The following is a 15232-nucleotide window of genomic DNA, read 5'->3' as shown; positions in this document are numbered from 1 at the left end:
ACATGAAAAGGTAAGTAAAATTTAACTCTGCAGCAACACTTTCACAGAGTGTGCTAGTGCACCTCTTGCAAAAAAAACCCAGTTGAAAATACACACTTCAGGTAAAACCTCTTCTCTGATCTTTCCAAACCCAAACTGCATAGAAATTCTGTTATTTGCACTATTTTAGAGAAAACACAGAAAAGAGGGGAGCCTAACAGCAGTAAGTAATAAAGCTTGATATTAATATCAGATGTCTTAGTATCACTCTCAATAATTTTTATGCAGACAGCCATATGGAGGAGGTGAGTCACTACGTGTTGCATTTACAACGGTGTGCACATGGAACTGGTGTCAGAATTCATCGCAGGAAAATGAAGAGTCTCCTGCAACTACCAAAACAAGTGTACTGTTGAAAAAATGGTATTTATGATAGACTGCAAACCCTGACAAAAACAAGTGTTTACAATTCAAAGTGCTGCTTTTATCAATATAATTTATAGACAGAAATGACTATGAACAAAGGAAAATGACTTAGTAGGCATTTTGTTTATGACAATCTTTTACTTGCAACCGATGGCAAGGGAGAGAAGGTGTCAACGTGTGAGAAGATGTCAGACTATCCCCAGAAAGTATTTTGTCTCCTCACATGCATCTCCTGCCCTCCTCCATGACAGAGGCACACAGCTCAGATGGCAGCTGTCTCAGGGAGTAATCCCAAAGGCAGGCTTGGCTTACCGTGACACCAACAAGATTTCAAGGTCTTTTGAATTGCAACGCAAACCAAAAGCTCCCCATGACCACTGTGCATCCAAGATGTGGGACAACTTGCTTCTTACCATGAAGACGTTGGAAGCCGCAGACCCAGGGGCTCCCACTAGCTCTGAACAGAAGGCGCTCGTGTTTGCAGTAGCTGTGCCCGTGGGTTTTCCTGCATGTTTCTGGTTTCCAAGACTGCTGTGATCAGCCTGCCAAGTTTGAGGCTGGCAGCATCCCCAGGGATGCTTGCAGAGCCCTGTGGTGGCCTTCACCTCTGTAGCTCGGTGACAAGCATTTGTCTGTCTTTGCAATCACGTTCGGTGTGGTTCATGTGCAGAGACACTTCTGCTGCTCAACTTCAACTCAGACCCACACTGGGCAGGTCATGATCTGCTTGTTGTGGACACCCATTTAGCTGGGCTTTACTCTCATCACCTGGCAGAACGAACAGGCAGAGCTGACTTCATTCAGCTAACTGCAATCTGGTTTCTTTTCTGATTTTAAATCCGATTTCTCTTTGTTTCCTTAAGAGACTAACTGAATCTCTATGACCAGCCCATGCCTTTCACGAGCCACAGCATAAACAGGCAGCAACATCTTTACGTGGAGTGCAGTTAGCTTCTTTTACATCAAGTGGCTCGGTCAGCAGCCCACACTATAAATCATTACGTGCAAGAAGTCCATGGTCTTTGACAGTAGCACTTCTCCCAAACATCTTTTTATTTATCCTGAGGTCAGATTTGCAATTACAGACAAGAGAATCTGTTTTCCCTTGTAGCTGTACCTAGGCTGGCAACCACACAGCTGACTTGCCCCAGCTTTTCTGGTGTTGCCTGGATTTGCTGCACACCAGTGAGCCTGGGTCAAGACTCAGGTCACTGGTTTCAGAGGTTCCATGATGCCACATCTGATTATTTAGATGCTACATCTTGGGTAGTGGTTTCCTACCACTTTCTCCCAGGTTTCTTACCTAGGCGTCACACAGCCACCAGGTATCAAAGTGAATACATTCACATCGGCCACTGTCACTTGGGTTAAGAACGAGTGAGGAGAACTGCTCTTTCTATTGCTGTTCAGAAATCACACCAGCTCCGCCATGGAGCTTGCCACTTAGAAATAACTCTCAAACTCAAAAACAGATGGATGGGCATGGACATAGCTGCAGAACATGTGAGCACGCATAGGATTTTAAGATGTGTTTGTGTAACTTCATCAGTCCCAAAAAACTAGGTGGCAGGGTCAAGAAGACAAAGCCATGGGGGAAATAAAGAGAAAGACTGAGTTACAAACCTCCATTTGAATTTCCCACTCTGAATAAGCACAAAACAAGGCCAGTGCATGGGCACATGATGTTCTTTCACACAGAAGATTATCAGAAATAATATTTTCCCTTCTTTAGAGTAGAAGAGCACCAATGACTTCCCCTTTAACAACCTGACTTAATGTTAAAGCTCTTCTCAATTTCTACAGCCTTCCTACCAATGAAACGGTGAAAAAAATTTTGCTCTTCTCAGCAAGACATTAGCCACAACTGGAATGTTTCATGAGAAGTTAAGTAATTATTTGAAGCCAAAAAACTTAGAATGAATGTGGGCAGAAAAACACATCAAATGGAGAATGACAAAAAACAGTCATCATAAAGTACCATGGAACAAGATTAGGATACATTTAAAACATGCATGTATATTAATGTCCCAAAACAGTTACTGTGGTCACAGAAACCACCCTAACACCATACTGCAGTGCCACCAGGCACTAACACACTAGGATAATCCTGTTCTAATGCTTCTGACCCAAATGGAATTACACTCATGGCTTTTCCATGTTTCTCACAATTTTTCTTGGATCTTCCTACCAGGCTTAGGAGGGTGCTAAACAGCACACTGCAACAAAGTGCTCAGAGGCTGGAAATAACAGCTTGGATTATACATATAATCCACACAGATGAGGCTGTTCAGATACAAGTGTTTTCCTGCTTGTGCAAACCTGCACCCCAAATTTATCCATGTCTTTTCCAGGCTGGGACTGTGAACCTTTGGGAAGGCTCAGTGGAAATTCACAGGGCTCAGGCATACTGGAGGACTGACTGATGGACACTAAAGAGCAATGCATTCTTTCAAATGTAAATGGACAAAACACAGTCATAAGTGTCAGGGAAATGTAAAAAAAAAAAAGAAAAGAAAAAAAGAATATGAAAATTTGGGCCTCCTTACCCGTCATACAGTCTTTGTTCTGTCTCAAGGGGTTCTATTTGCTTCCTTCACTGGCACAAACAAAATTATTCCCATTAGCCCCAAGGAGAGGTGACAGCTAGCTACGCAAGCGAGAGATGGATTCTGTTCTGCATCACACAAAATCAACAAAATAGTCAAATGTGTTCTAGCTCAACAACTGTCTTCATTTTTTTTTATTTGCACTAACGGCAAATGACGATGTGATAAAAGAAGTCAAATGAATGTGGCACGATTACCATGTCGGGTGGTTGGGAGAAGTCCCTGGCCTGAAGCTGGGGAATTTATTGGGTGGATTTTATTGAAAATATTATAAAAGAAACTGAAATGTCATTTTTGTAGAATTACCTTTCAACAATCCACTGTCCTAGCTTCTGAAAGGCCCTATCCATTTATGTTAGGGGGATTTAAACTAAAGTAAAACGTCTTCCTTCAGTAGAGATGCTGATTACTTGAGACAAGACTAGAGGAACAAAGCGATTACATAACCTTCCTCCTGTATTTTTGATTTGGCATACACAGTTCAGAAGAATAGTTCCAACCTAATACACTTAATAAATTTTGAATCAGGCTAACTGTGACTTGACAAAACAGCAGAGCTACTAAAAAATAACTAAAATATCATCAGCTGAAAAAAATTGGCATTTCTCATCTATTTTGCAAGAACCAGAGGCTGCAAACACACAGACTCATTTCAAAAAATTATGTTGCAACTCTGCCATACTTCTGATATTTGTTAAAGGATACTGCTGCTAAATTCTTTTGGGGGGTAATCATTTGTCCATTTATGATTTTGAACAAAAAAAATCTTTCAATCTTTGTCAAAAAGGACAACAAAGAAGGTATCGGATAAAATATAAATAAAAGCACTAGTATTGGAAATAAAATATTTAATTACAGTAAAAATATTTAAACTAAAAATAAATTTAAAGTTAAAAATTAAAAGTGCCCATCAATTAAGATTTTTTTTAACTGGAACACTTTTTCCCTTTATAAAATAATACAAATCTAAATCTCTCCATGGAAAATGTATGTATCTTTGATATCATAGAATCACAGACTGGTTTGGGTTGGAAGGGACCTTTAAAGATCATCTAGTCCAACCCCCCTGCCATGGGCAGGGACACCTTTTACTAGATCAGGTTGCTCCAAGCCCCATCCAACCTGACTTTGAACATTTCCAATGACAGGGCAAGGATGTATATCATCAGAGAAAGTTATTCAAATATAACTATTGTAATATATTTATTGCACTGTTTTGCTAATGCTATACTACTTTGCAGGGGAGGGGGAGGGGGAAGCATTCTTCTGCTATTTCCCAATGATATAAATACAAAACAAAGCTGTCATATGACTTGAAGTGGCTGGATTGATAGATAATAATTTCACCTTGCCTCTGAAGCCAGCAGAAGGTCTGACACCAATTGCAAGTGAAGAATCAGAGCTTTATCACTGGAGTTACAGCCACCCCCACACTACATCTAAGCAATGAAATAAGCCAATCAATAACCTGCATGTTCACTGCAAGCAGCATGCAACCCTCCTTTTTTGTTCAGCAATAAAAAGCAATAGCAAAGAAATCAATCATTTGATATCTCACCTCGCTATCTTGTCACTGCAGGACATGGTAAGTAGCCTTTCTCCTTGCAATACACCATCCCACGTCTGGATAGTGGTAGTAGAGCGCACGGGGATGGTCCCTTCTCCAGATTCTATTTTTGTCCGTAGCTGTCCTCTTGCTTTGCGGTTTGGATGCCTGTCCCCTTGATCTAAATGACAAAAATTACTTACAATCAGCTGAGAAACATTCTCAAACTGTTTTACAGATAGCATGACAATAAGAAGAGTCGATTAAAGGTATTTGCTTGCATAACTGCTGGATTGCTACTTGCAAATTAGCTACAGCATCAGGCAGCTCTCACAAATACTGTCTTCTAAAACATACTTGCAATTAAACCAAGCTTTCCACGAAGAAGCAGTACGCAGCAGGTAGCTCTTCAATTCTGTTCTACGCGTTACAGTGTTAGAATGAAGTTAATGGACAGATCAAGAAAGGGGCAGGCAGACAACCACCGTTAAAAGATGGAAACAGTGAAACGGTTCAGTTAGTTCTGTACAAATACTTGCTGACTCACTGGCTTATCTCAGCTAGCATTCAGCCTCTTCAAGACCACATGGTGGATCAGTCTATACTTAACTTCTACCACACAGGAAGAACAGCTCAGATTTTTTTGAAGAGATCTTTGTCTAACACACATCTACACTAAAAGGAAAGAAGACACCTAAATTTTAACTGTGCCACTTCCTCAAAGAATACTTTAAACTCCCTTGCTTGAGTAGGACTGCTGTCATACCCTCTTGTGCTGCTTCATGTGGTGAGAAAATCCTAGCATCGCCACAAGGAGATGTGCTGATATAGAGATGAAACTGCACATTCTCCTTCAGCTTAAACCCGCCTTGCTCCGATTTGATAAAAATGGATTTTTGTTGATCTTCTTTATTGCTGAAACAAAGAATAAAGCTAGAGTCAAAACTGACATTAACACATAAACAACCATAAGATGGGCAGTCTTAATAGGCATTAAAAACAAACACAGGTTGTCTGGAAATTTTGTAGTACAAATCTAACAGTTATTAGAATTAACAAAATTAAAAGACCATCAAGACAAGAAATAGAGAGCCCTTGACATCTCCAGATGTCAAGAGCTTTCAGGCACTTACCAGCAAATGAAACATCACCACCCTTTAGCCCACTTGAGATTATTCTGATTTACATGTTTACAGTTTACAAAATTATTCCCTATTATTTTTTCTGTCCTCCCCTCTCATGATTGACACCCAACTGAATACATGTTTTGTTAAAGTCAAACTTTAGGGCAAAGGGTCTGAGTTCTAAATTAAACATCCTAATGCAACAGGACAAGCGTTTCACATTGAAATAATTAAGACAGGTGTTTTACACAGACACCTTTTGAGCTCCGTGTGATCAGCTCATCTTCCTTTTCCCTCCAGCTTACCTTAGATAAAGCTCAAGCTGTGTATACAGAAATTTAAGCAGGCACCGGCGAGATATAATTTCCGCGTGGCAATCATTTAATGCAAGACCACGATCACTCATGTATTCACCATTGATGCATTTTGTTCCTGTAGAAACACTTACTACCAGGGCATCTTTCACATCTGTACCTGCAAAACAAAATGTCAGGAAGAAGATGCAATTAAAATCACAAATAATCTAGCAAGTGATCTTCTTGCAGAACCCAAACAAGGCTCCTTTTTTTTTTTGTTTAAAAAAAAAGTTTTTTCTTCTGATACTTTCTTAAAGCAAAAGCTTCATTCAGCCATACTCTCCCTGCACCAGTATGGTCTATGGTTCTTGTGAGTTCTTCATGTTGGAGTTCAGACAAGTTAGAAATTGAAAACCTGCAGAAAAAAATTGCTGCTCCAGGAAGAGTTATTAAAGCCTAAGCTCCAAAGACAGTGCTTTTTTCCTGAGCCCCAGGCAGCCAGCTAGCTTCCAGCACGCACCTTCTGGCCACCTATGCAGATATTCACAGCGACTTTAGAAATCTCAAGGGCACTGATTTATTAAAGCAGCAACACATTATGGAAGGGTATTAAGCCAACAACAGGAAAGGTAAGACTAGGGAATGGAGAATTTTAAATGCATAAACAACTGCAAAGCTTATCAGCAGTATAATGCTTGTAGAAGTGTAGTTCTTGGTATTAAATTATTCCGTACAATAGAATTAAAAAAGTATTTTGGGTGTTTTCTATAGAGGGAACTGTCTTTATCACACACACACAAAAAAAGGTCAGCTGCATGAAGAATTCAGAAAGACAGATCAAAATGTTACATCCCTCTAGCAAACACTCAGCAAAAAAAGCCCCAGCAAGCCACACTAATTCCTCTGAAGCTCTTGAGGCCTCACCAGCAGAGGCAGATAGCAGCCAAGACCTGCCAAATGCCTTCTGCTGTCTTCCTCCCACAGAATAGTTACTGTGGTATGGAAAAGCAGAAAAACCACTTTCAATGCACCCCAAGCACCTAGAGTTAAGGATCCTCCCATAACCACCTGGCTGCGCGACAGCAGTGCCGACATAAGGGGCATAACTAGTAATTAGCAAGGGAATTGGTAATTGAGTAATTAAAAAGGTAATTGAGACATGGACTGTTTGAGCTCTCACTCCTGATGAAATACATGGCCTTAAAAAAATGAACCTGAGCCCAGCTGCCCCCTGCTGCCCACAGGGCTGGAGGAGAAAACCATGGAGGAGAAGCAGGGAGCCGCTTCACTCTGCAACACAAGGCTGTGCAATGGGGTCATCTAATTCCAGGGGTTCCCCAGACATGTATCCATGCAAAGATGGTTTCTAATTTTCTGTAAAGATATTTCTTCAGTTAATCAAAATGTATTCACATGTTAATTAAGTCTTAATTCTTTGATCACATGGCTCTTTTGGGAATTGTGGACACAGGACTGTAATTACAACAAAAACTTGTTAAATATCACAAAATATATGAAATAAAACTACAGCATATTCCTCACAGTGCTTTGCATTTGGGGCTAAAATGGTGTTGGTACCACATGAATGTTTTGGCTGTCGCTGAGCAGTGCTTGAGGACCGTCAAGGCTTTCTCTCCAAACCTCCCAAAGGCCAGTGTGCTGGGGGTGGGCAAGAGACTGGGAGGGGACGCAGCCAGGACATCTGAGTGACAGTGACCAAGGGATATCCCACACCATAAGCATTGTGCTCAGCAATAATTGCTTAGGGAAAGGAAGAGAGGACATTCGAGGTTACGGCGTTTGTCTACCCACGAGTCTTCCCACCGTCCTTCCATTTTCTCTCCATGCCCCAGGAGAAGGCAGCGAGTGAGAGGCTGGGTGGGTGTTTGACTGCTGGCCAGGGTCAGCTCACCATGGATGTCTTGTGACAGAGTTTGGGCCACATTGTCCCCTTGTTACAGTCCCCTGTCCCTAGAGCATGCAGTTATCATCTACCCTAACCAGCACCCTCAGACCTCTCTGCTCTATGGAGGAGACCCCTACAAACATCCCCACAGGAGGAAAGAGCTGGCATTGCCCAAATCACCAAGGGAAGGCTGTACATTTGTCACCAATATCCATCTGACTCGTACAACTAATTGGGGGCATTTCATGACAGGCCCAAAATGAATGTCCCATCAAGGGTTCAGATGGATGGAAGACCAAGATAAATCTTAGCCTGAGGAAAATTCAGCAGCAGCGTGGTTGCAGATCAGATTAGGGCAGAACTTCACTGTTTTGGGTGATCTGGCAGAGCACGGATCTCGTGCCAACAATCAGAGAACCACGGCATTACTGCTGCTTGCACATGCACACCAGTGTCAGCTGCCAAAACATAAACTGCTTTCTTCAGATATTTTTACTGAAATGACTGAGACACAGAGCACTAAGAATAAAATATAGCAAGAATAACTAACAAAGTGCAAAACCTTAAAAACTTGGAAAGCAAGCATAATTTCTTACATAAATGCCTGTGCTGGTTTTGGCTGGGGTAGAGTTAATTTTCTTCACAGTGGCTAGTACGGGGCTGTGTTTTGGATTTGTGCTGAAAACAGTTTTGATTATACAGGGATGTTTTAGTTATTGCTGAGCAGTGCTTACACAGAGTCAAGGCCTTTTCTGCTTCTCACGCCACCCCACCAGCGAGTCGGCTGGGGGTGCACAAGAAGTTGGGAGGGGACGCAGCTGGGACAGCTGACCCAAACTGGCCAAAGGGACATTCCACACCATATGACGTCATGCTCAGTATATAAAGCTGGGGGAAGAAGAAGGAAGGGGGGGACGCTCGGAGTGATGGTGTTTATCTTCCCAAGTAACTGTTACGCGTGATGGAGCCCTGCTTTCCTGGAGATGGCTGAACACCTGCCTGCCGATGGGAAGTAGGGAATGAATTCCTTGTTTTGCTTTGCTTGCGCGCGCAGCTTTTGCTTTACCTATTAAACTGTCTTTATCTCAACCCACGAGTTTTCTCACTTTTACTCTCCCAATTCTATCCCCCATCCCACCCGGGGGGGGGGGGGGGGGAGTGAATGAGTGGCTGTGTGGTGCTTAGTTGCCAGCTGGGGTTAAATCATGACAATGCCAAAACCCAAGAATGCCATCTGTGTGACCGACGCAGTGAAATTTATTTTAGGTTTACTTTCAAAAAGTTGCATGATTAATTTTAAAAGGTGCATGTATTTTGTAGATCATGAGTTATCTCAGATGTCTCAATCAGGCAGAATACAGGAACTCTGTGGAACAGAAGTATTTGCAGGTCTAATTTTCCTGTAATTATCTTTAGCCAAGTTTTAATTGCTATATATAGTGCACCTTGAAGATTAAACAGTAAAAATATATTTCAGTACTGGTTGACTGAAAAAAGATAGTTTCCTAGAATGCAAACAGAGCTCTCGTATTTAAGCAGTTAAAATAGTACTTTTTTTCTTCCTTTACCTGTTGTCATGACAATTCCAGCAAGGACTTTTCTACGTGCATGTGGAGATGTGAAATTTTCTGTCAAATCACTGAATTTATCTACAACCAAGCGTGCAACAGCATCAGCTAAAACCTGTAGGATCACACAGAAATGCACATTAGAAAATTAAACAAATAATTTAAAAATTACAGCAGCATTAGGTTATAAAGATCTGCACTTTTAAATGATTTTACACAATAAATTAAATGAGTTTTTATTGTTCACTTTAAAAATGGACATTGAGGCATCAGTATTATGTCAAGGAGGTGGCTGCATACAATTTTCAGGCATACTGAGCACTCGCAGCTTTTTATAAATGGAAGCAGAGCTCTATGTGCTCCACGTCTATTAAAACAGGGTCAAACAGCCCTAAGCCAAGCATCAAAGTACCTAATGCTCATGATCGTTATGAACATTTGAGGCTTGGGAGAACAACTGGATAGACAGATACGTCTATACTTTCATGCTCAAACCTCAAAACACATCATTTCAGTATCCTCAACATCGGACCTGACAAGAAGATTGAAGTGCAAAAACCAGGCTCCTCAAACCAACATGTAAACCTTTTATAACAATCGAATTCATTATCTAGCTATTACATAAATAAGAATGAATCTGTTTTCAACACTGGTTAAACACTTTCTATTTCTTATTTTTACAAGACATATACAAATTCAGGAATAGGAAATGTCAATATATAACCCAAAATAAGCTATCTCAAAATTAGGAAGGATTTATCTCTTTCACCTTCAGGAAAACTTGAACAATAACAGTCACAGCCTTGTTGTATCTTGCCAGCAGGGTTAGCAAGCAATGTCAGTCAGGCTGTAAGGGGGGCTAACTTCTAATATTAAGGAAAAGTTCAAAATACCAGTCCTGCTCTTGTTGAATGACGGTTCAGTTCAACACTGCAGCTAATCTCACCTGCTGTTTCTAAGGCAGCTGGAACCATAATAGCTAGAGGAGATGAGTCAAGATCAAATTCTTGACTTTTCACCTGAAAAGAAACTGAAAACCAGGGCAATATATGCAACAGCATCACAAGCACAGCTGGTTGTTCCTAAGGGCGTGGCTGAGAAAGGCAAGTTACATGCTAGACGGTGTGGATGAGCAGTCCCCAGGCCATCAGGAGAGACAGGGCAGCCTGTCCCCACCCATCTTCCACCAGCACCAGGACCAGCAGCCGGAGAGGAGGAATGGACAGCTGGGGAGGGAGCTCAGGTCCCTATCTCGGAGTGCCAGGCGTGAAGAGCTTGATCTGGTTGTCCGTGTTGGCACCCAGCAGTATCTGAGATGTTCTGGGGTAATCACCTGGCCCACAGGTTGAGACACCAGAAGGACACAGGTCCTGTGTCATGCCTGCCAGTGCCATGCAGATGTCTTAGATACCGAAGAGCATCCAACGTGGTGCTAAACACACAGGTAAGCAACTACATCAAGCCCAAAAGGACGCTTGTGGCTGAGAGTCTTCGCTTACAAACTGTCTTTGGGCTCTCAGTAATGGAAGAAGATCACCACTCTCACCCCTCCAGAGGGCCCAAGGCAAATCAACAGGGCCAATGGGCAGCAGTATACAGAGCTTGGGTGCACCCACTTGAAACAGTACAAACTCTTGAACACAATCAGTTCTAAAAACAGATTGCCAGGGTCAAAAGAAAAGAAAGAAAAGAAAAAGAGTGTTTGAAGACTGCCAGCGTGATTCACCACCATTTTCTTAACAACGCTCATGAGAACCAACAGCCTAGAAAGAACGTGGAGGAGCTCTCAATGTTAACTTCCTTCTGGAAAAGCTTTAGCAGTGCAGGAAGCAATTAAAGCTCATGTCTCATGATTTCAGAGCTCGACAGCTTTTTCCAGAATCTGACTGGAGACAGCGACCAGCAGTCAGTGGTGACTGTGGTCACATCTGCACCAAGTGTTGGTCAATGTTTTGCAATTGCACAACTTGTAGAGTCAGAAGACTCTCGACATTGCAAATACAAATTTTCTTGATGCATTTGAGTGGACTGCAACTCAGAAACTCTTATCAACAGTTTGAGAAATTTTTCAGGAACACAATTTTACTCAGAGGCTATGAACATGTCTGGTCAGGCACTGATTTTCAAACAAGGTCTTTTAGCTGCTGGACCCAAAATTGTGTTACAGTCTGTGCTCTGACAGCACCATGACCATGCAGCACAAAATCTGCATTTAACTGTGCTAGTACTTACCTAATGCAGAAGGCTGAACTTCAAGGTAAATACACAAAAGAAAAATAATGAGTGACAGTTGTATTATCACCCTGGTTTTAGAAATGGAAAATGAATACACAAAAGGCTTAAATGATTAACCTCCCTGCAGCCTCACTGCAGGGACAAGAAACAGAGTCCCTGTTCCAGTGTTTTATCCGTAGCCCCATTGCATAATTATGGATACTGCTTCCCAGCTGCAAGTTTTATGCTCTCATTTCTGTAATATATATATTTTTCTGCTCTACTTCACATCATGATGTGCTGGACAGGAGAACATGGCTGGCAGCTGACAAGCTGCCCGGCAATGTAAAATCATGCTGAATGACATTATGATGGAATATACTAGTGAAACAAACTTTTCCAAATAGGGATGGACCTGATCCACAAAGAATACATGCAGACTCAGAGAGTCTTCAAAGCCTGCCAGAAAGGCTTGCCATCCAGGTGATAAACAATACAGGTCACCCCTTCTCCAAAAAAAAGTGAGCATGATGACTGGTAACTGGAGGTGTCTTCTCCAACATTGAGCTACACAAAAACACAAAGTTCAGCACATACCAGAAATGGTGATTCCAAAATGCTGAACCAAAACCGACCGGTTGCCAAGGGTGAACATAAAGGAACGCTTTTTCCAGGATCACTGAACACGGGTAACTTGCTGCACAAATCCTCAACCTACCTGGCCAAACAGAGGCTGATCTACAGAGGCATGCGATTGCCTATTCCCTGGGGGAACGAGGGCTGGCTTGAGGAGGTTCTCATCAAGAGGTGGGAATGGAAACTGCCAGGTGTTTCTGGGAAGAAACCCATAGCCAACTTACCTGCCAATACTGCTGACAAAAAGGCTACTTGAACAGCAATTGGGTAGGATGCTTGCATACAGGGTGGACACATTAGCTTTTTCCAAAAAAGATTATTTTTTTCACATAATAAGCAAAGCAGAGGAAACTGTGGTGTTGATATACAAGTAAGAACACGGTGAGTCCCTCTGGGAAGATGTAAGCAGGCACAGAAGGATGGGATGGGGCTGCATCTCAAACAGCGTGGAACTAAGCTGCTGACAAGAAAACCTAAAAATGCTTGAATGAACATGAAGCCAGACACTGGGGAGGGCTGATAAGAAGGACTAAGCAGAACTCAAGCGAGACAAAATGACCACTAGAGATTCAAACAACACAGGAGGAACTGGGGGGGGGGGGGGGGGGGGCAGAATATCACTGCCAGAAAACAGGCAGATATATTAAAGATTTTTTTATTCTATTTGATACTCAAGTTGCATGACAACAGGTGGGTGGTGAGGAATAAACACTATTAAATGTCTACAGATTTAGTTACTAAGGTTTTGGTCTTTCATAAGAATACTCACCCAACAATTTAGACGAATTATCCTTTTCTCCCAGGTGGTCTATTACATTAACATAGTTAAGAGTCACTAAGAGCATGGAAGAGATGGTAATAAGGCAGGCTATGAACAGACCACTGCAGCGCCAGGAATAAGACTTACTGGCCTAAAATGTCGTCCTTGCTGTCCCCATCTCAAAACCAAGGACTTGAAGCTGTCTCCACATCAAGCCCAGGCCACTGACCAGCCTGCGTAGGGATCTTTCACTTCTCATTCTGACTCTACTCCCTTTCATATAAATAAATATTAATTGGAACAGAAATTGAACTCGTGTCTCACCTTCCCAGTGAGTGCCCTAACATCTGACATGCAGTTCTCTACCCCTGCTCCTGCATTAAATCATTATTCAAAGTTGGGTAATTCAAAAAAGGAAAGACCTAAAATAGCTGACAGTTTGCTCATTAAGGCATGTGAGCTCAAAGCTATTTTGGGTGTGTTGTTCCTTTCTCTGATGAAGTTACAGTGAATCCACTTCTTCTCTACACATACAGACTGATTTTGGTTAATATATATCTTGCTGCAATGCTGTAGCAGAACCCCCCTGACCATCCATGTTTTAAAATATTCTGAAGCTGATGAAGTTCAGGTCTGTCTGGGTCTGAAGGAAGACCTTGGCAGGCCATAGAGACCACCCCAGATGAATGCTGGTGAGCACCCACGTGGTGGAACCAAAGGCAGCAGGAGCAGGGGCACTGCGTGGGCTGACAGCACCCAGCTCTCACTGGGGACCTGACCCAAGACCTCCCAATCTTTTGTGCTCTCCTTGGATCTCCAGTGATCCTTCTCAAGCACAAATGTTCTCCCTCAGCTTTATTTCTTCCTACCTTCACAGTTTAGGGCTTATGTGAACTTTCACAAGCTGATGAGCAGTGACAGTGCCCACTAGGTAAAATCAAGGTCCGTTATCTCTCCTCTGACAGTGATCAGCACACACAATTCAGAGAAGGTGCAAACATATCTATGCTAATAAAACCGGGTAATTATTTCCTAGTGCTCCCAAGTTCCCTGTATTTATTTAAAGGAACTGCTACCTGGCAGTAGATTCTCTCCCTGTTTATGCAAATGTATCTTTTACATTTCTGCCAATTCCATAGCAATTATTCCAACATATTACTCATTAATTCCCATAAACACATTCAGTATTATCTTTTTGCTAGGTTTGAATCTGTTACATTCTCATTCTCCTGTATACACTAAGCAGTCTATTGCAATAAACTGCCTAGAGCTCTTCAGTACCTCTGCAGAAGCAGCTTTCCCAGATCTCCAATCATTTTCATCATTAATTTGTATATCTTTCCTATATTTGAATATTTCTTTTATAGTTTCCTCCTGCCCCAGGTTGAACCAGGATTAACATAGCACTTCAGGTAAAAGTCACCATTGCAGTACTGGTTCTTACTCCATTCCTTCTGCTTAATGTTTTGTTTCTATGTCTGTCCACAATGATATACAGGAAAAATTGAATTTGCAACACAATTAGGTGAATGATTAAAAGTATTCCCTCTAGTGGATTATTTAAAATTAATTTCATCTGCAGGTACATTGCTTATTTGTCTAGCGCAAGTTGCTTTCTCTCACAATAGTCCAGCTTTCACTAATCTAAATATCTATTTTTAACCTTCAGTATTTACAATTCCAATTCTCTAATTTCCACCTCTTTGCATCCTGATTAATCAGCTATCTTTTTAAGTAAACAGTTTGAGGAAATCTGCGAAATATCATTATAAATATGGAGGTTTTCCTAACAGAGGCCATTAGTGGCCTAAAGAGGATACCTCCACCAGCAGGTTCCTACCATCTGATGGAAACCGTTTCCATCAGTAATGCCGGCAGCCTGGACCAGCAGACTTTACTGAAAGTCACCAAGTGCCCTAGGGCACACCAGGATGCATGCCACACGTTCAAAACAAACTAGATGAGACTCTTTTTCCTGCAATACATACTTAAACAGTGGAACTTATTGCTACAAGGTGCTGTGGAAGCTAAAAGATTGGAGAAGTTCAAGAAAGGGTTGAAATTCATGAGGGAAAACAATAATCTATTAAGGACTCTCAGATGGAAAGACACCATTTCTGGCTGAGAAAATCCTCGAGACACAAATTGCTGAAGGTTAGAAGCACATACTG

At 41.8% G+C, this 15232-nt stretch overlaps 1 protein-coding gene across 5 annotated transcripts in view; it reads right to left on the bottom strand.

The window, feature by feature from the left end:
* The window catches only part of ADARB1 (adenosine deaminase RNA specific B1), an 86442-nt gene that overhangs the window by 22036 nt on the left and 49174 nt on the right, over positions 1–15232 (bottom strand). For all 5 annotated transcript variants that reach the window (XM_076341978.1, XM_076341975.1, XM_076341974.1 and 2 more), the window contains 4 exons: positions 9452–9566; positions 5987–6155; positions 5324–5472; positions 4570–4738 (listed from right to left, as the gene is read on the bottom strand). In XM_076341978.1, coding sequence (XP_076198093.1) covers positions 4570–4738; positions 5324–5472; positions 5987–6155; positions 9452–9566 — 602 coding nt within the window. The remainder of the gene's footprint in view (positions 1–4569; positions 4739–5323; positions 5473–5986; positions 6156–9451; positions 9567–15232) is intronic.

Source organism: Aptenodytes patagonicus, chromosome 6 (assembly GCF_965638725.1).
Source record: "Aptenodytes patagonicus chromosome 6, bAptPat1.pri.cur, whole genome shotgun sequence".
Classification (NCBI taxonomy): Eukaryota; Metazoa; Chordata; class Aves; order Sphenisciformes; family Spheniscidae; genus Aptenodytes; species Aptenodytes patagonicus.
This window is presented reverse-complemented; position numbering and strand designations above follow the sequence as displayed.